Source organism: Lepisosteus oculatus, chromosome 19 (genome assembly GCF_040954835.1).
Source record: "Lepisosteus oculatus isolate fLepOcu1 chromosome 19, fLepOcu1.hap2, whole genome shotgun sequence".
Lineage (NCBI taxonomy): Eukaryota > Metazoa > Chordata > Actinopteri > Semionotiformes > Lepisosteidae > Lepisosteus > Lepisosteus oculatus.
The window spans coordinates 16,116,652-16,137,088 of NC_090714.1; the positions used below are offsets into that span (position 1 = coordinate 16,116,652).

Consider the following 20,437-nt stretch of genomic DNA (forward strand, 5'->3'; position numbering starts at 1 on the left):
TTACCCAACCACAAAGCACCAATGAGCCCACAGAAGTATAATAATACTCCAAGACAGCAGTGTGACAGTATGGAGCCATAGTGCAGCTGTAACAGTGACACTCACAGTATGTAAAGCTCAGAATTTCAAGACTCTTGCCCTGGCTGAATATGTGTCCTGGGTTTAAACACCTCAAGTGTTACCTAATGCACTCACGTGGTTTAAACCACACTGTCGGCTTCAGTGTCTTCACACTGCACTGTGAAGACAAAACCTGAAACGCAAGGGGCTTGTGAGGGGAAAACTGAAGGGATGTAACACTTAAAGTGTTTTATCCATCTGACCACTGTGGAGTAGTGTAGCAGTAGCATATTATACTCATACTGCTGATTCTGCATTATACTCAATATAAACTTCAATTTGCTTAATTCATCATCTTTACAACTCAAAAACCTAAACAGTTAAAAACAATAGGCTTGACTGATACAAGGCTGCTTATTCAAATGATAGCAGTCGTGACTCTCCCCTGACGTTAGTTTGGGTCATCTCTGGGCTGTCTCTCACAGCTTCCTGGGCCTCGAGTGCAGATGATGAAGACGGAGCAGCGTGACTGTCACGTCCCACACTCCTCCTCGCCAAACCGCCGTGGCATTCCCAAACCCACTGTTTCACGCACGCTTTCCCACTGAAGCCACCACATTCTCCCACAGATTCCCACTCCTGGACCAGTTATCCAACCACGTCTCTCTCAGATTTAGCCCTAGTGTTGCTCTTTATTCTGCAGCGTTCAGGGCATGGCACAGGAGCCTCTTATCCAACCTGTCGGTTCTCGACAGTGACTCACAGCATGAGGTGACTCCTCTCCAGCTCGGTCTTGTCCAGGGCGCTGCCCGTGAGATCCGGCTCGTCCGGGGCCCTGCCCGCCTCCACCTCCTTGATGGCGGCCTCGGAGGGCGACTCGAACACCTCGTCGGCGTACGTGGACAGCTCTTCATGCATGAGCCCGTCCTGCGCCAACAAGGTCAGAGGTCAGAGGTCAGGGCGACAGAAGCGCTGCAGGAGATGAGAGCCTCTCCCTGCTTGCCCCAGCCCCCCCCCCCGACAGGCATGCGCGTGGGAAGACTGGCCAACTGACTCATAATGCTCCGATCTTTCTGTCTTCAGGCAATCGGAATATAAACTGGATTTAAAAAAAAAATACTACACAGTTTTAAAGTGTTCTGAAAACTGTTCCGCAGAAGTTGCTGTTGTTTATCATATACCAGCGTAGGGCACAGCTGCAACACAAGAGTGCCAGTCTCCCAGGAAGCGTGAACGCAGGGAGTTGGGATGTAAAATGAAAAAGTCAGGATGGTGGGGTCACCCAGAGTAACAGCTGTGAGCGAGGAGAAGAGAGGGGAGATGAGGAGGAGGAGGGGGATAAGGAGGGACAGAGGGCTGGTGTAGAGGGGGGGAGGAGGGCTGGACTCACCCTCGCAAAGAAGGAGGTGTCCAGCTCGTCTGGGAAGTCCACAGTGTCCTCCTCCAGGAAACTGGCGGGAGTGAAGCTGCGCCTCTGAGCGCGGCGCAGCGTGCTCTCTCTGAGCGAGCGGCCCTGGGGAAACGCACACACACACACAAAGCTCACTCGCACGTCACTGGCCCCCAGCCAGTGACGCGCACTCAGCACGGCACAACAGGGCAGGTCACACAGCAACAACGTCACCGGCTCCTCCAGGCACACCCGGAACACCGGTGACCCCAGGAGCCCCCTCTTCTCAGGGCAGGGGCGCCCCCTGTTAGCCCTGCGGGGGGTAGCCCCCAGTAATCCAGTGCTGACGTGACTCTAGAGGCGAGAGATGGGCCTGCGATCACCCGGGCCGGGACCGGCCCAGCCCCGAGCGCGACCCCGGGCCGCGGGCTCACCTTGACGAGCGCGGCCGCGGCCCGGAAGCTCATCTTGGCGACGGACTCCCTCTTGCGGCGGCGCGGGACGCGGTTGAAGCCGGAGCGGGAGCTGGTGAAGGAGCAGAGCGAGGCGGCGCCGGGCGTGACGGGCGTGTGGGGCGCGCTGTAGCCGTCCGTCTCCTCCGCCATGCGGAACGCCCGCCCCCGCGCCAGGGGGTCGATGATCTGCAAGACGGGGAGAGGGGGGAGTGGGTCGCTTGCGCGCGCGGCCGGCACAGGCCGGGTTCGGACGACGATGCCGTCACACCGCACAAGGGCCTGCGCGCCAGATTGCCCGACTTGCCGTTTTAAAACGAATAAGAAGGAATTCTGCTTTTTAAAATACTTTCCTCCCGTCTTTATCTATTAAAATCCCACCACAATCCACGAAGAACTGCTTGAATTGAATTGCTCTCTGGCCCTGCGTATACCCGGTGTAAGAATGAAGCATTAAATGGGCGAATTTGGTGATTAGATAGATATTGGTTATTTTGATTTTTTTGTTCCCCTGACATTCAGAAATGTCCTGTCGATTTGAAGGTTGGCAATACAAGCTGCACGACCAGGCCGGCCTACCTTCTGCATGCCATGCTGAGATGGGGGCACGTAGAGCGGAGGGGGCGTCTCGGTGCTGGTCAGGGAGATGTTGTCCTGGCTGGGCAGGTCCATCTCGCGGATCACCTGGGCCTTCAGCTTGCCGTAGCGCTGGCTGCAGTGCCACAGGCTCTTCCTCTGCCATTTCTGAGTGGCATCGCTGTCCTTGCCGACGCCGAACCAGTCCGCCGTGCCCCTGCCGCGACAACGACTCCGTGAGCTCACACTCATCGGAAGGGTCCGGCGCAGTCCCGCCCCAGAGAGCCCACCGGCCAGCAGCTCCCCCTGTCCGGCAGGCGCCAGCAGTGTCGCAGCCAGACTTCCAACAGCGAGGATGCCAGGGAACACAAGGGCAAACCGCTGCTGTTTCCAGGTAAAGGTATTCACGCACCCTCTTCTTCCTGCTTGGCTCACTTTGCAAAATAAATCAGGGTAGTATACATAGCCATAACAACAACAATTGCAGCAGAAAAAGTTCTGAGCTCCCATGAGCACGCCGAGAGAATTACGAGCTGTTCTTTGACTTCATACCACCTTCGTGGCCAAAGCCAACTTTTGAAAAAGAAAAAAAAAAACGATGTTATGTGAGATTGTTTCATCTGTCGAATAAGGGATGGAGCCTCTAAACTACTGTAGCTACATTCCCGGCATCAGGTACTGATTAGAACATTCTCCGCTATAGCAGTGTGTAGACAACGCAGACCAGTACCAGAAACAGAGCCCAGCCCACGCCGCAGGACCCCAGGGCTGCAGGGGAGTAGGCTTTGATCTCAAACCGGCCCTGGGGTCACCCCACCATGTACCCAAGGGTCTCGGTGTGTCCCAGAATTCCTGCTTGACGACTTTCAGCAGCTGAAAAGCCAGCAGAGGCCTCAACATAGGCACTGGGCCAAACAGCTCCAAAAAGAACAGCTGAACAACAACAACAACAACAACAACAACAAAGAGGGCAGCCCACCTGCTTGGCCGTCTCGCTCTAGAATAATCCAGTTTCCCAGCCCTGAGCCACGCACGGCGCTGCGACAGTGAGCCCCCAGCAGCAAAGCTCTCTCTTCCGCCTCTTTTTAGAGCATTTCGCACTTCCCCAGAGTTTGCGCTCCGTTTATTGTTATCGTGGAGACACTGGGCCCCTCAGCAGTGTCCCGCCCTCAGCGGAGAGGGTGGGGAGCGCGGGGGGGTGTTGTGTATACTAGCGAGAATGTGGAGGATGCTCAGGATGTTTAGAAACGCGCGCTCTCAATAATAACAGAGCTGGCGAGCCCTTCATTACACCGTGGGCCCACTGGCTGATCAACCTTTTAAGGCCGCAGCTGGCGGGATAGGGGGTGGCCGTTACAGACATCATCAGCTGCTGTAATGACAGAGCAGAGTACTGTTTTCCACATTGTTTGATCTGCCAGCGCTGCATGTGCTGAGAGGTAACCAGAGCGTGCTGCTGACTGCCCGTCATGGCGTTTGCAGCAACGCCTTCACGTTACTTGGAGGAGACGAACTGATGTTTCAGGGTGGCCTTTAGAGTCTGCGAAACGACAAGGTTAAAGAGCGTGGAGAGGAGAGGAGCTCTAAGCTAGTGCAGCTAAGAGTAAACTGCTGGCCAGTGTTATCACCTTGTTATCAACCCGTTGTGGTTGTCCAGCTTTTTTCCAAGAAACATTTGACCAGATCACTGGGTACACCCCAACACAACCCTTATCAGCAGCACCTTTCCTAGAGCTACCAGCTGGAAGCACAGCCTGCCTTGCAGCACTGTTCCATGCTTGCTAAATTTAGCCAGGACACAGCAACACAGCCCAGGGCATGAAAAGTCACCTTTCCAGTTTGTTACTCACTCCCAAAGGATTCAAGAAGGGTCTGCTCTCCCCGACAATGCCTTAGCCTCACTGTTTGGAGACCCATGAAACAAAGATACGCACGGCAGCATTGCATACTGCAGTCTGACTCGTATTGCTATTGTACATACTGTACAGTATTACTACTGTTTAACAATAAAGCCCAACCTCTCAGCCCTCCCTCAGTGCTAAACTGCCTACACTGAGCTTGTTCTATACTTTACAGGGAGTTTTTAATGCTGATGTAGTAAACGTGAATTTAGGACATATACAGCATTACCTGGGGTTGTGCTGAGAAGGGGGGCCTAGGTTCTGGGTTTCAAATGGCAAATAAAAATAGATATTAATGGAAGTACTGTTCATCAATCATAAGCACTTCTAAATAGTGGAATTGAATTACATTATGAATCCAATTCTGTGCAATATCCCAGGTCAGACACCTGGGTCACTTAAAATAGATTCAAATAAAGTGGCTGAGAATTTTTAAGGTGCAAGCCCTAGCAGAGACAACCTTCCCGATCCCGATCCCTAAGGTAGGTCTGTACGTCTCAGGGCTCCCACCAGACCGCCACACGTGTACAGAGCAGAGGGCGCTGCAGCGTGATTAATCCTATCTTCAGAGTTTAAATGGTTCGGGCCTGGGAAGAGAAAGTGAGCACTGAATCCAATTAAGCTAAACAGCTCAGTGTCCAAAGCAGCTTTTGCTCAGTAAACCTTTCAGAACAGCCCACATGCGGTGACAGACTGGGGATCTGACCCTGATAACTGCCGGGAGCCGAGGCAAATGGTCGCTCCCGGGCTTGTACTGGAGAGATGCGAAACGTAATTTTCCATTACAACAGATCATTTGGATCGTTTGGTTCCTAGAGGCGGTATTACTCAACGCAATGGTATTTATGTGCGTTAATTCTCCTAATAATCACAGGGGTCCCAAAACAGCTCTTTCCACTGGCTGGTGTCCCAATTGCAAGACTTGCTGGAAACGGCAAGAATTACAATGGTCTTGCAATACGACCCCTCTGTGTGATCCTGCTGTGCCCCCGGAGCTGCTTCAGCCTCCTGTGAGAGTAAACATATTGAGAGGCCCTTTTCGGGGGTTCGAAGCCGAGCACAATGCTTAATTTCTCTCCCTCACGATCACAAGAAACAGTACCTGAATCCATACCATTAATCTACAAATGAATATGGTGTCCTGACCCAACTTCCCCTGTTCATCACCTTCCTTCTGCTCATCTGTTAACGTGCCTATAAATGGAGGGGGGGGGGACAACGTGTAACTGGCTCACTCTGCCCATGCAGCTTCTTGAGACTGGCTGAGTAGGACCCACGTTTTAGAAGAAGCACACGATTGGATTTCCACGACTGGTCTAGCAAGAACATATCGCCAGCTGACAGGCTCTGGCACTGAAGAGCTAAATGTCTGCAAACCAGAGGATAATAAAATGACCTGCCTTACACTCACCAGTGAGAAACTGTGTTTAACGTATGGCATTAGAACTGAGGCCTCCAACCCTGATCCTGAAGGGCCTTGTCTCTCCTATTTTTTCCCCTCTGTGAGTAATATACCCCGTAGCCTAATTAACAGTGACAGGGGATCTATAATGACCAGGCAGTCAGGACCTCAGATTAACGTCTCATCAGAAAGAAAGCATCTTCTACAGCACAGTGCCAGCGGTCTTCACGTGTGGGTGGGTGTTGGTTTAGCAGTTCTGATCCACAGGGAACAGCCTGAACCAGAGGAGGACAAGTACCTGGACAATCCCAGCGCCAGTTGTGCCCTGCAATGCTCTGGATACCCTGACTGACTTAAACCCTCCCAAACCCAGTGACGTTCCACCAACTGTGCGCCGCCCCCCTGGGCACACCCAGTTTCACTGCCTGGGTTCGAATCGTGCATGTTCAGATCATACAGGGACCCAAGCTCAGCGCCAGGTTGGACAGCATTTATACAGCTAGACACCTTCAGAAAATCAGCTTCAACAAGCAAGCTTGCTGTACAGTATATGCTCAGCAGCCTATGACTCTTTTGAATCCCAGCGGTAGACTTGTGATGGTGCGATCATTTTTATTTAAGAGCCGTGCGAATGCTCAAGAGACATTAACCCTCCGCTTCCCTGTGGAGCCCTGCTGCCTGAGGGGCTGCTCCCCTTTCCCCCGGAAGTACCTCAGGAAGAGTTTGGACAAGGACTGTGGCTTCCTTCGCGCCCGGCGGGCAGCACGGTGCCCCTTCACGGGCACAGTGTTAATCCGCTCAAAGTGCACCCTCTTGCTGCTGGCGCCAGGGGGCGAGGGGGCGCAGGGCAGAGAGGAAAGCAGGAGGGGGGGGGGGGGAAGGGAAGGGGTTGAAAAAAGAGAGAGAGAAAGAGAGAAAAGGAGTGAGATGCAGGAGCTGGAAGAGAAAGAGGGCGTGCAAAGAGGGCATGCAAAGTCAGTAAAGGAGAAGACAGTAACACAGGCGGTGAGGCAGGTGTGCTCCTGCTCACACACAGACAAATGACATCTCACTGACTCTCTGTTCTCTATTCCTATTGCACACTCCACGCTGAGAAAACAGCCATGAAGCAGAGAGGGCTGGTATTTGCTTTATTTAAAAAAAAAACATTCATGCTGTGTAGAGTTCCCCAGACTTACTTTAATTAGTGAAAATGTCTTATCTGTGTGGTGATATTTTCTCATTTGGTCCCTACATTGATGGTTGTGCATGCCCACACTGACACATGCACAAATGCAACACAGCCAGGCAAGAAATAATACAGTCCCACTTTCTTTAAGCAGTTTGCTGTCTTAGGTCATTTATATAGGTAGAGTCTACTTAATATACAGTGGGATCATGGTCTATCACTCTTCCTCCCATCATATGTCCTTTGATGTACACAAGATTAATCAATAAGAGCAAAGACTGGTTAGGCTCTATTGAACTGAATGGAATCAACAAGGGCTCATGCATTAAGGAGAAATAATCGTGAGATCTCAGAATCTCAAGCACAAATGCACAGTCTATGCTATTTCATACAAGGACCGCCCTAACTGAAACGTTAGTGTTAAAGGAAATATGCATCTTTTTTTATTAAAACTCCTAATATTTTGACGGGAAGGTGCAGAATCGGATCATCACCTGTGAATATATGCCTATTGGTATATTTGACACTGTTGCCCCCTGCTGACAGAGCTGTGTAATGTTTGCTACAGACATGCCTTGCGATCAGGGAACAGCGATGAACGGTGCTTGAAGCAGCAGGGTCTCCTGTTCTGCACTCCAGCCTACTGTACGAGTGTGGGTACGGGGTCCCGGGGCCTGTGAGCGTATAGGTGCGCCTGTGTCAATATGCAGGCGTCAGTGTCGGAGTTTCAGAGCGTCTCCAGCGTGCAGGGCGCCAGGGCCATTGCCCGAGAGGGACAGAGGGGACCGGACACCGGCCTGGCTGGCCTACCTCTTGATGCTCTGGGTGATGGAGGGCTGGCGCTGCAGGGCGGGGCGGCGGGGGTCTCCCGGCGGGGAGGACAGGCGCGTCGTCTCCGCCGGCATGCTGATGCTCCTCAGGAATCCCTGGCGCTTGAACGGCTGGCGAAGACAGAGAGGGAAGAGTGAGGAGAACGGGGCACAGGCTGAGAGACCGGGCACGGGACCACTGGACCACTGGACCGGGGGCACCAGTGAGTAAGTGGTCAAGCTGAGGGACGGTGTAGCAATCCGAATTCAGCTATCGGCAATTGTCAATCCAGCTTCCTTTTCAAATGGAAAGCACCTGGTGCACCCACCTTCACTCCCTGGGTGAGCGACGTGATGCATTTTCTGGAAAATGAGGTTTTCCCTCTGTGGCTCAGCTGCACAATTTTATTCTGCCCGGCAACCTCCTTTTTAAACTTTTTCTAAGAGCTTGCAGACCGACCCAGATGTAGGAAAGTCCCTGAAGACTGTGGCCTCCCTCTCGTCTGTCCTTTCACTACCTTTGCTGTTTTCCTATTACTGTTATGTACAAAGACTGTCATGTTCACATTTGTTCATTTGCTGTATATGATACCTTCTAATGGTCTTTGTTTCTTCCTGAAACAACAGCAATAAACAAACGGAACACGAAACGGAAAAGGGCATTATCAGCCTCCGGGCACGCCATACCTGGACGAAGGTGGGCGGCTCGTCCAGCGAGGCCTGGGCGCTGGGGATGTCCAGCTTGAGCCAGGGCGGCTTCTTCCTCTGCAGGCTGCTGGTGCCGTCGTTCCGGGGCTCAGCCATGCTCCGTGCCCCCCCCGACTCCGGCCAGCTGCACCGAGCACAGAAAGGGGTCACACAGCGCGCTCGGGAGACACCGACAGGCACATGGCACAGCTCGGAGGTGCACAGGGGGGGCTGCACACAGCGCTACAGCCCCTAATGCCCACAGAGCCCAACCTTGACCCAGAGCCTGCAACGATGATAACGTCCTGAATTAAGGACGTCCCAGACAGAAGGACATTTTAGAGGACCTGTGGATTTCATTCAAAACTGAAAAAAAACCCAATATATATATATTGTTAGCTGAAGCTAAAAATAAAAAAAATCTTTTCCAAAAGAACATCTGTAATGAAAAACAGAGGCCAGCAGAGAAGAATCAGTTTTGGGCATTTATTCACATGGTCTGAAATTTCAATCTTGGGGACCAGACGTGCTTTTGGAGCCAAACAGAACTGTCTCTTAGCCTCCTCGCCAGCAACTTCCAGCTTCCAGTCAATCACTAACCACTAGGTGGGGCTCACACTTCGAAAATTCCCAGAAGCACAGCAATCAAGCAGGACAATCCGACAGCAGTTTATCCAAACCTCTGTCAGACACTTGAACCGATGCTGCCAGAAAGACAAGGCAGAGACCACAACTGTTTATTTATGTGCTGAAAGCACACTGAACCGTTTAAGAAAGAGCCATCAATATTTTCTCTGCACCAAAGTGGCTATTATTACAAGATCATTCAGTGTGTTTGAACTGAATTTGGTATTTTCTCCAGAAAACATATTTCCAAAAATGCACCACTTAATATTCCACAACGTTTTGGGCTCTTGGACCAGAAACCACTCCTAAAATTTAGAAAAGAAATAAATCTGTCTCTCCATCTTCTTTCATCCCCACGGGAAACAAAAATTCGAATGAAAAATTAAAAGATTTTCCATAAACATGGTATCTTTTCATTACATCATAATAGATACCAATTTGCAGGCTTGTTGCATCCTATGCTACAAGGTCAACTATAGCGTTTCACTCAATTAAAGCAGTTCATCCATTGATTAATCCAATCAATCAATCAGCCAAAAAGTACATCTATCATTCAACAAATCAATCAACCAATCAGCAAATGGATGCATGTATGAATTACACAGCTCCTGTCCTTCATAAGGGCCAAGCTCCACATTACACAGATAGCGGTGTCAGAACACGTGCAGTACAAAAACAAGTTTCAGACAAAAAAAGAAAACACTTACAATCTGAAATAAGGCTGATGGGATTAGAATGAGCACTCAGGTCCATGTCCTTTAGAGCGTAGTCACCTCTGTCTTCTCTGAAGACTGAAGGAACTGAACTTTTTAGTCCTAAACTGTGGACACAAGTGAACTCGATACAAGTGTTTGAAATCGTCAAAGGCATCGACAGAATCAGCCCAGCAAAGTTCTTCAGAATGAGCAGGGAAACATAAACCAGAGGACACAAGTGGAAACTACACGGAAGTGCATTTATAACCAAGGACAGATAGACCTTTACCCAGAGGGTTGTGGGAGTGTGGAACAAGCCACCCAGTCATGTTGTTGAAGATGGTACACTGGTTTCTTCTGGGTAACAGCTGGATGAGATCCTGGGATCAATTAACTACACACTACCAAATGGTCACTGTGTTGTGCACTGCCAGAACACCTTTACTGAAAAGAGATCGAAGCATAAAACAACTTCTCGTCCAGAGGAGAAATATAAGGAACCTACACACAATCACATGCTCCTGCTCTGTGGTTGCCTTGGAAGTGGGTTGGAGGGGTGGGGGATTAGCACTGGTTTAAAACATGTTGAATTAATTCTGCACGGATGAACCTCAGAGGATCAGATCCACACTGGGCTCCTGGCAGCATCCACACACATCAGTTCCTCTCCCAGGCTGTGGGCAATGAGAGATGCAAGGTCAGAAATAAGTCACAACAGACAGGTCATTCCTTGGAAAGCTGCTCACAAACAGCGGGTGTTATACATACTACTGTAAGTCACTCCAAAAACATCCAACACGCCATTCTAAAAAAGACCAAGCGAAAGATTCTCAAACAAGTTCAGCCAATATGTTTTCTCTCTTCTCTCTCTCTCTCTCCTTGAGATTTTAGTTGACCTTTGAAATGCCTGAAATGTTTTCCAGTTAGGTATTTCAGAGGTTTCTGCCAGGTAATACCAAAAGCGATGAAGAAACATCTTAACCTTTGGTTGGCTGATGGCGAGCCAGAAGCTCTGTGCGGGCAGGAATTCAGGTCGTCTGACATCATGCCACCAAGGGGATTTCCACACAGGAAAAGCAATTAAACGCCATCCGAGTTCAAAGCCAAAGCTTTCACACTCTTGAACAAAACATTTCCCTTGCAGTTTTGCAAGATCCCACTAACCCACTACCTGTGAGTGGAAAAGGAGTTGCAAGGGATGGGGGGGTGGGGGGGTCTTCTTCCATCCCGAGCTGCCAGCGCTGCCCAGCAGCGAGCCACGGGAGGCCATGCCACACGAGCCCAGCGCCGGCCTGGCACCCCCTCGCTCCAGCAGGTCCCACAGCCCCGGCATGGCAATGCCATGATGTAATCCCTGACGTCTCCGCGGCCGGGGCCGCCAGGAATGCGGGTGGACCTTTCCGTCTCTTTTGTCCAGGGGAGGCACGCTTGCAGAGGCCGGATTAGCCGGCCGTCGGCGGGAACAAAGACGCCCGACCGAGCAGGGGAGCCTGTCTGAGGCCGGGCCTCGCTGTCGCCGCCGGGCCGCAGGCGATCATGGGTCCCGCTCACCGCTGCGAGCGGCCGACTGGCAAAGGGGGAAACACGGAGCGCAAGGAACGATCAGCGCGTTTGCACAGTTCATTTCACCCTGGCACCTCAGTTGCCGGTGCACCACCTACGTGTTGCGCCCTCGCTGTAACCTGGACCGATGGCCAGTTGCAGAGCCCCAGAAACTAGCCTATCTGGTGTCCGTCCGATCATCACAGACCGCTGTGACGCGCCTCTGCTCAGCTCAGCGGCTCCGAAACACACCGGACTGTGCCATCTCCCCAGCTGTCGAGCCTCCAAAGCACCTGGATTACGTTTCCTTACGTTCTATCTACACAGACAGAGAGATTGTATTGGGAGGCCCAACGTAAGTGCAGCTAAGATCAGTGATCTCCAGAACGCGTTGCGGCAGAATGCGTACTGTATTTTCCTTAATAAGTTACAGCAAAGGAATTCGACTACATTCCCTGGAGCCCTTGAGTTTATTTTCATTCTGCATTTCACTCCTGCCTCGTCTGCTCCTCTCGTTTACAGTGCGCTTGGCTTCCCCTGGCGTGTAGCTGTGACCAGCCCAGAAGCATCCCCCCCGGTGTGCCCCCTCTCCCACCCGCCGGCCACGCTGTCTGTGTGGCGGGAGCAGGAATGTCACTGGCTGCCGTCAAAGCCATCAATCTGTCTCTCTGTCGGCGCCCACGGTCACAGACTCCAGGGCCCGGCTGGCCGAGGGCAGGCCGTCTAGGAGGACGGTTTTGTGCATTTGCAGTTTTCATCCGTAGCTCCCGCACATCATCAGGTCAAACCGGAAAGGATCGGGAAAACTGAGACCAACGAGCAGAAAAGACGGGACAGAGGACGCGGGCAGCTTGTAGAAAACGGCCCATCAACCTGCCCTCTTCTCAAACCACAGCTCCTTTGACTGATGGCAGGTCTGCTCCATCAGTGAGCGAGGGTGTCATTCTGCAATCACCCCCCACGTCTCCTTGCTGGGACACAGCTGTATCCGCTTTGTGTTTCTTCCCGTTTGCTCTGCAGTTACGCGAGAGCCTGCACCTGTCTTTTCCAGGCCCGGCGAGCCGGCCGCTCTCATCAGAAAGTCCTTGAACAAGGAGGGGAATTTCAAGGAGTTTTCCTCCTCGAGGGTGTCGGAGAATATTGGAATTTAAAACACGGCCTCCTTCCAAGGCCTCTGGATGGCTCATCTGCCGAAGGTTTTCATCTCTTTGCAGTGCAGACGGAAGAGGGCCTTGGCTCCTACGCGAGCTCTCCGTCTGCCTCAATGACGTGGGCGAACGCTGCCATTTTCTCAGACACAACAAAGGGCCGCCTGTGGCAGAAAGCTCCAGTCAAAAGATCAAGTCCGAGCTGCAACTCAGAAGCCGTTCTCCAGCTGTGCACTTGCCCAGCCAGGCCCCCGCAAGAACTAATGTGGAGAAAGCAAACGGTCGGATTAAGGTTCGAAAAAACGGAACATCTTCTGCAGCAGTGGGGCAACCTCAAACTGTCCCAGACTGCACTCCAAGTGAAGGAAGACGATTCTCTGCAGCACCGGCAGGAAATCCAGTTCCCAGCAGGCCCACATCAAGCAGGGCTCTGTCGTCTTGTTGCAGGTACACACAGACGCTCCAGCAGCTTCTGGTCATGTGGTTTACAGCCATTTATTGAAGCCCCCAACTGCGTTTCCCCATGAACGGACAAGAATCCTAATGACAGAATCACAGGATGTACACACCTTAAATGAGCACAGTCCTGCAGACTTCAAGAGAGAGTACAGTGACAGCAGTTTTTGCTTGGAGCAGCGTGGAGAAGTGGTTAGGGCTCTGGGTGGGCGTGCCCCTGAGCCAGCTGCTTCACTCAGGCTAGTCCGGTAAACACCCTACTGTAGAAATACATGCAAGGGTGTCCTCAACTGACTTATGCAGTTCAATAAGCTCTAAAAAAAACCTCAACTAAATGTCATGTTAAATATATTAAAAAATATATTCTGAAAACATTAGACTGCTGCATTTCTTTGCCAGTCTTAGACTCGAGCTTTGAACACTGGCTCCAGAGTGTGGGATTTGTTTCCTGTACTTAATTGCCGCACACTAAGATCTAAAGCGTTCCCATTTAAAAAACAAACAGAAACATCACAAATCCGGCTTTCCCTACTGTAATTGCTGTTTTTCCGCACGTCGCAGAATGCCTGATTTGATTGTACCATCGTTCTGTCCTGCTCGGAAGAACAAGCCGGGACACAGCAGCAGACAAAACACAGGCCGGGGAATCAGACAGGCGCGAGTCCCTCTGCCCGCCAGCAGGCAGCTTGGGAAAAGCCTGCCAGGGCACGGAGAGCCCAGGCAGGTAGGATAAGGCGGGAGTTTTCTCCGGCACAGGAACAAGCAGATGAGATCCCTCTCGCGGACTTGTCACTGGCCCGGAACGCCTGCCGGAGCTGAGCCGCAGGTGAACGTCAGGGCGCCCGTCACGTGCCAATCGCAGCATGTCACAACAGGGAGAAAGGGGGAAGGGATATTGTTGCACCTCGTTGTGGAGTTATCAATGGTCTCTTATTCCCCGGCTGCCACCTCCCACTTTTCATCTCATACCAATTGTTGAATATAAAACAGCCGGGCTTTTTCCTGCAGCTGTGTTCACTATTGACTTTTTCCTTTGTTGCCTTTTATTTTCCCAGATTGCACAACTGAAATCGTTTTTTTTTTTTTAACGTTCACAGTCGTCCCCATCTGCTTTGCTAAAAGAAAGAGAAAACCCTTTCCTTCGCGTGCCTCTTTTGGTGCTGGCATCCCACTCGCTACCGAAATGGAAACAAATCCGGTTTGCTTTTTATTTTGTTTTGGTTTTTTGCCGCTTAAGCTTCCCCCCGTCAAATGCATCTCTGTGATTTCCCCACAGCCGCCCCGATTGTTTTAAAATGCTCAAGCGCTCACGGATAGCTTCGCTTTTAATCAAGCACATTTTCCGCCGGCTCCTATCAGCTGGGAGCAAAACCCTGCACTGTCTCTACTGAGCAGAGAATGTTTCCAGTCACTTCCTGTTATGAACATGGCTTTTTCAACATCAACAGGCAGGACTGTGCTCGACTGAAGACTAGCCCTTCGTATCGCTGCTTAACAGATGTTCCATTTGGAGGGGGTGGGGCTGTATTGTGGGTGATAATCCACCTCACACAAGTAAAGCACTAGAATGGGGGGCCCACACCACGAGACAGAAGCACGCACGCTGTCAAGAAGGGCGCACCCTGATGGACGACCTCATTTATCTGTGAGGAGGGACTGCCGGTCACTTCCTTCCCGGCAGTAGAGTGTCCTGTCCAGGGCGGTGAGGCAGGGAGCCCGTCCCGGCCCCGTGAACACTGTTCTCCAGCGCGTTCGCGCCAGCTGTACCACAGCTCACCGAAAATCACTTCTCCAGACCCTTCCTTTGGAAAAAACAGAACCGAATTTAAAAAGATCCAATTTTTCTGTTTTTGTCTGTATCAGTTCCTCAAAGGCACAAAGCCTCAAGCCTATGCTAGCCTTTTCTCTGCAACGACATTAACGTCACGCGTGATCACATAGGGGAACGAGCAATGTTTAAGCAAGGAACGGCACTGCACCAAGGTACTTTTGCAGTTCAGCACAGTGTTTCCCAGCCCACCCGTTGTACCGTAATTCGTACTTTTCTTCTATGTGACATACACTTGGGTTGCCTTTCCATCACGTTCACAGTATAGTCAATGGCACCAGTGTAACCCTGATCCTGTTAGGGCGCGCCTGTGCTGAATTTCATCAGCACTGCGAATCCTCTCTGGGTTGCATTAAGCACCTGTGTGTTATTATCAGGGGATCAATCCTGAAAACAAGAGCTTTGTGTAATTCAGGAGGATTTCCTTATGCCATTTAAAAAGAGAACAGTAATCCAGGGAGGTCTTAAGCCAACCCTAAACACATTTTGAGCAGACCAATAGCACATGCTTTTAATTATGCTTCCCTTAAAGGTTTGCTCCCAGGAGGTTTCTCCATACCCAGTGCAGACCTGAGCAACTTTAAGGCACAGAAGCCACAATATTTAGCATTTTTAATATGCCAACTCCTCACAAAAGCAGCCACAGCTATTTTTGCAGAGAAGAAGCGAAATTAGCTTCGCTTGCGTCAAAGCAAGGGTTCCCGTAATATTAAACGTGCTCATTTCTTTTTCTTCTGTCAGGAAGGCAGGTCCCATGATGGTCCCATGGTCACTGGCTGAGCTTTTCAGATGCGTTGCGCAAACAGGGCATTCTTGTTAAAGAGCCACGCGCTGCGCAGCCTGACTTGAGCTCATGCAAGTAACAACCAAAAGAAAGCACTGTTCCAGACGGCAGGAGCAGGGGAAAGAGAAAGATCAAACAGTATCTGATCTGGCACCTAGCCTGCTTGATATTACTAGCCGATTCAAAAGGTAATCACTCTTTTTGTATTTCTGTGCCTAATCTCCTTCCTCCTCTGACCTAACAGTTGCCCTTCTTCCGAGATTGTTATCCCAAGAACAGCACCATGAGCTGAGAGTCTGCACAGCGGAGAAAAGGTTTCACAACCTGAACTGAAATCTTGCAATGTAGGCATGAGGAGTACTCAGACAAGAGGAGTACTTTTCTGTTTAGGTGAGCATCTCAAATATGGATTGTCATTTTCAGTTTCAACTGTTTCCTAAGAAATTCTTCTTTCAATTGGCAACAGCAGGACAGTGTCCCAATATAAAAAAAAATACAAGGGGAAAGGAAAAAACACTGAAGCAAGGGGATATCTATTAATTAGCAGGTTACGTCCCACAGAGCAGCAGTAAACAGGCAACAAGCAGCACAGCGGAGGGTGGAAAAAGCACATTATGTGTTCTAAACCTTAAGGAGAATCAATGCATGTTTTTTGGCACCTGGCCTTTTACAAACACATGGAGCTGAAGCAAATAGGAATTTTTACAGTGCTTTGGGGAAACCAGAGAACGCCCAGCTCGACAGTTTTAAGCTAGTCTGGGCACACAGCCTGGCAAAATGTTCTTCACATGGTAGGAAATACTTCACATAACTCTGGGCAGTAAGAACCAAAGCTGTTCCACTTCATTAAGCTTTGTTTGCAGAAAAACTAGACCGGACCTTGACTTGCAGTGTGACTGTGTGCTACTGAATTATTGCCTTTGCTAACACAATACTCCGACACAAAACGAGCAAGCAATTACCAGTCAATTACCAGTCGCGACAAAGCCTGGAGTTTAGCATCTTAAAAAGGAGGTGCCTTTCAGCACATTCTCTAAAGCCAGGCTACAAAAACAGAGATTTAACTGCAAGACTGCTTTCTCAGTTATGGTGGGATTTATGAGCTGTTTTAGATGTTTTTAAATCTGGGCAAACACTGAGAAAACTGTGAAAGAGTAAGAGAGCATGAAGACATTCCATGACAGTTGCACTATCACTCAGTCAAGCGTGTGGCCAGGTGCCAAACTGGTATGCCTTGGAGAGTCACTGTGGCTTTGATCTAAACATTCAAAGCCATCACATGAGGTGGACTCATTGCACACCTGTCATTAAAAAGGCAATCATCTACCTCATTACAGTACTGCTGTTCATTCATGGCTCTGGGGTGTCTGACCCAGAGCGTTCACATGAGTTCCTCTTATAGATTTCTAACGCACACATCTGTACATCTGATCCTTTTATTTGTTTTTGTAGGAATGGATAAAAACGCTGTGCATCGCACGTTGGAAGGAGTCAATGGTCTCTAGAATGGTCACACAATAAAAAAAATATATATCTGCTTTCCTATTCACACCTTACGTTTTGAATCTTCATCTTCCTGCAGTGCATCATCAGTTAGTATTTCCAAAGAACCGAGCTTATGGCATGAGCCTGCTGCTACCAGCCCTGCTGTGAACAGGAAATATCTTCAGTGGCAGCGTGACATTGTGCATTCACTTACTTTGTACCCAGCGCATGAGGATTTCAACCGACACCTAACAGGGACTGCCCCCTCTTTTAAAGGAAAAAATAAACCAGTAATAGGATTATCACCATTTTCAGCATTAGAAAAGGCTTTTTAGACACATTTCACATTAGAAATGGCTATAAATGTGTATGCCATTAAGAGTAAATGTAGATTTAAATCCTAAAAGATTAATTGCTATTGTAATATATGTATGGTCTCCTTATTTTATTTTAATAATATGTCACATTTACTGAATCCGGCATATATTTTACAGTTTTATGGGCTCCAGAATTAACCTAGTCAAAAGCTGATATAATTCCCACATTGCCTATATATACTCAGTATACAATATTATATGTTATGTATAAATCATACAAAATATAATGACAGTATTATTTTGTGCTACTTTTTAGTCATCTCTATGGTGCTGTAAAGCAGTTGCAATGCGTTGGCAAACGTCACACCCCTCTAATCATGCTTTATGATAACATTCATATTGCTTCACCCAACTAGTTCCTATGAAGGAAAACAAGAGAGAAACAGCAGTGCTCCCCAAATGAGGAAAGGGACAGGAACAATTGAGAATCCGGACACTTCCTCCAACTCCAGCAGGTTTTCATCCTGTGACGGAGAAGTCAGAATGCCGGTACGAGATCAGTTCTGCCTTCTCAGACAAAGTGAAAACATTTCACTTGTTTCTTAAATCTGTGTCAGTTTACTGTCTCTCAAAGACCAGTTGTGTTCCTTTTCTAAGCGCAGGGACACTCCATCACGATGCACAGACAGCTCAGCTGGCTGGTCCCCCAGTCCCCCACAGCCGGACTGAAAGAAAGCCGAGCGCGTCTTCACTGGGTCTTGTCCTCCCGGCTCCCTGCAGTCGTCACTTTCCTTGCGTGCAGGCAAATGAGTGGACAAAAATATCGCAGAACATCCGCCTGAGATCTCCGGTGTGTTGAGCATTCTTTCCGACAACTACGACAGCATTCTCGCAGAGCGCGGAGCACCCTGGACCAGGGCACGGCTCTGACACGAATCGCAGCTTCAGTTTCTGTCAGCGGGGGTTTCTGTTTTTAAATGGCGATGACAAAACTGTCAACTGGATCGCAGTTCCTGCATGTCGTCGAAGAGCCTGTGGTCTCTCAAGCACTTGGCTGGGCAACTCACCAGCTTACATGGTCAAATTGGAATGGTTTCAGGTCTTTGGAAATTGACGATATTAGCATGCAGCCCTGCAGTACTGTGGCTGACCAGGACTAGGACTGGGCATCCCTGTTCCAGATCAAGTCACAGCAAATGTTTGTTGCGAAAGCTCAGGGCATAATGAGGTCATGACAATTCAATCCTCTCTGCGTCAAAACGGTTTCAGTTCTGCTTTGTCAAATTTGCCAAACGGGTGATCTCCCACTGTAATATTAGGCTCTTCAGCTTCCGGCTCCTGCTGGCTGCAGTAGAACATCTACTGACAAAAAACGACAGACACAATGTGCTGTAGGACAGTTCTCTATCTTCTGCTGGGAGACAGCTGCTATCTGGGACTTGGAAAGTGTGGGGGTGATTCCACCCGCCACGCTCTGAACATTCCCAGCTTCTCACAACGCCTGGCATGGCTGCTCGTGTTTCCGAGGGGTCTTGTCTGATCTTCCAGCGGCTGTTGGCCCACGCAGGAAAACTAGACGCCCCTGAAAGCGGCCTCAGTGGAACAGTGGGAGGAAGCCACGCCAGCCAAGATGTCTGCGCACACCGCGCACAGCGCCGCGCGCGGCCCACGCCACGGAGTGGAAGATCACCCGCGGGATTTCAGACAGCGCACTGCTACAAGACAAACCGATACCAAAAAAAGGGGCAGAAAAGTTGTCGTATTCAAATGGGGACTGAGTGTGACAACTAAGACGCCATGTTAACGTGTCCCGGCCCGGCTCTCGTACAGCACAGTCAGCAGTCACTAATACTGAGCCTCTACAGCACAAATCAGCAGACCTTTGAATGAAGAAAACCGATTTTGTTAGAATTAAAGTTTGCAAGGTTTTAGAAATCATATCTCTATCTTATTGATACAATAATATTAAGAATCCTCTTCTTTATTATTAAGAATTCAATATTTCAGCGTTTTAAAACATATAACATTCACCCTTCAAACCCGAATGTTAAGTCATCAAGCACGATCTGAGCGCATGATTGGCCCTGCAATAAGGCTTCCCATAATGAATATCGAATAACACAACTACAGTGCACAAGTATTCTAATAAATGTAAATTCACACTGCTTACTTTTAAGTGCAGCAGAGCTATTTGATTATCTTTTTATATTCCATAGTATATATATTGTATATTCTACACTATATTGGTTACCGAGTATCTGTTATTATGATACCCTAACAGAATCCTGTGAAAAAGAAGAAGATATCCTTCAAGTATTGCTTCATACAAGAATCCGCCTTTCTTGGGTCTACCAACAAACAGTTTATTGTCTATAAAAAGTCAGAAGCTTTCCTGTTAAGTGAGCTAAGAAGGGATTCCTCCCAGCATGCCTAAACAACATGTGATCTCCGTTTAAATAGTTTCCAGCATGATATCAGCCTGGTGCTCCTTCACAAAGGGGGTTATTGTACACCCACATTGATCAGATCCACAAATCTGTACCCAGGGTCTCTGCGCTGACCTGATACTCGCTCAGCTACCACAGTGAAAGTGGGGGCTCCACACTGACCAGCTGTTAGCTAGTCAAGCCACAAAAACTTCTCATGCAAAATTCTCTGCAGTGAAAAAGTGTCTAGTAAATTTACTGCAGTGCAAGATCTGTAGCACATTAATACTCTAGATCAGGGTACAATGTTTATTTTTGCACCTGCTACGGAGATGGCACTTCTCAGCCCTCCACCTGTACACCTAGTTTATCTGTTATTTCACTCTCAGACAGGGCAGCTGATGCTTCCAACAGGAGCGCAATGCCGAGCCCCTGACACATGGCAATCGGGGAGAGAGCAATGAAAGATGTCAGGGCCACTGTCCTAGACCTACACACGCCACCCCTTTGAAAATCTGTGCAACGAGATTACAGAAAGAAAACCGCGTTCATAGCTGCACAAAACACCTAACCGGACCAAATTAAACAAGGAGCAGGCTCCAGTAGGGGAGCTGGAGCGATGGTGCATGCTCTGTCTGAGCTACCTCTGCTATCTGTCACGGCAGCAGGCCACAGGCTCGATCG

At 49.5% G+C, this 20,437-nt stretch overlaps 1 protein-coding gene across 7 annotated transcripts in view; it reads right to left on the reverse strand.

Annotated features, from left to right (window-relative positions):
- The window catches only part of rhbdf1a (rhomboid 5 homolog 1a (Drosophila)), a 67,791-nt gene that overhangs the window by 9,497 nt on the left and 37,857 nt on the right, over positions 1-20,437 (reverse strand). For 4 of the 7 annotated variants that reach the window (XM_069180742.1, XM_069180743.1, XM_015360376.2 and 1 more), the window contains 7 exons: positions 8,446-8,590; positions 7,760-7,890; positions 6,493-6,600; positions 2,482-2,695; positions 1,885-2,091; positions 1,451-1,573; positions 824-987 (listed from right to left, as the gene is read on the reverse strand). In XM_069180742.1, the coding sequence (XP_069036843.1) occupies positions 824-987; positions 1,451-1,573; positions 1,885-2,091; positions 2,482-2,695; positions 6,493-6,600; positions 7,760-7,890; positions 8,446-8,562 (1,064 nt within the window). In that variant the 5' untranslated portion in view covers positions 8,563-8,590. Of the gene's footprint in view, positions 1-823; positions 988-1,450; positions 1,574-1,884; positions 2,092-2,481; positions 2,696-6,492; positions 6,601-7,759; positions 7,891-8,445; positions 8,591-9,779; positions 10,902-20,437 lie in introns of those variants that run through there. The other 3 variants (XM_015360377.2, XM_015360375.2, XM_015360378.2) reach the window with 3 other exon arrangements.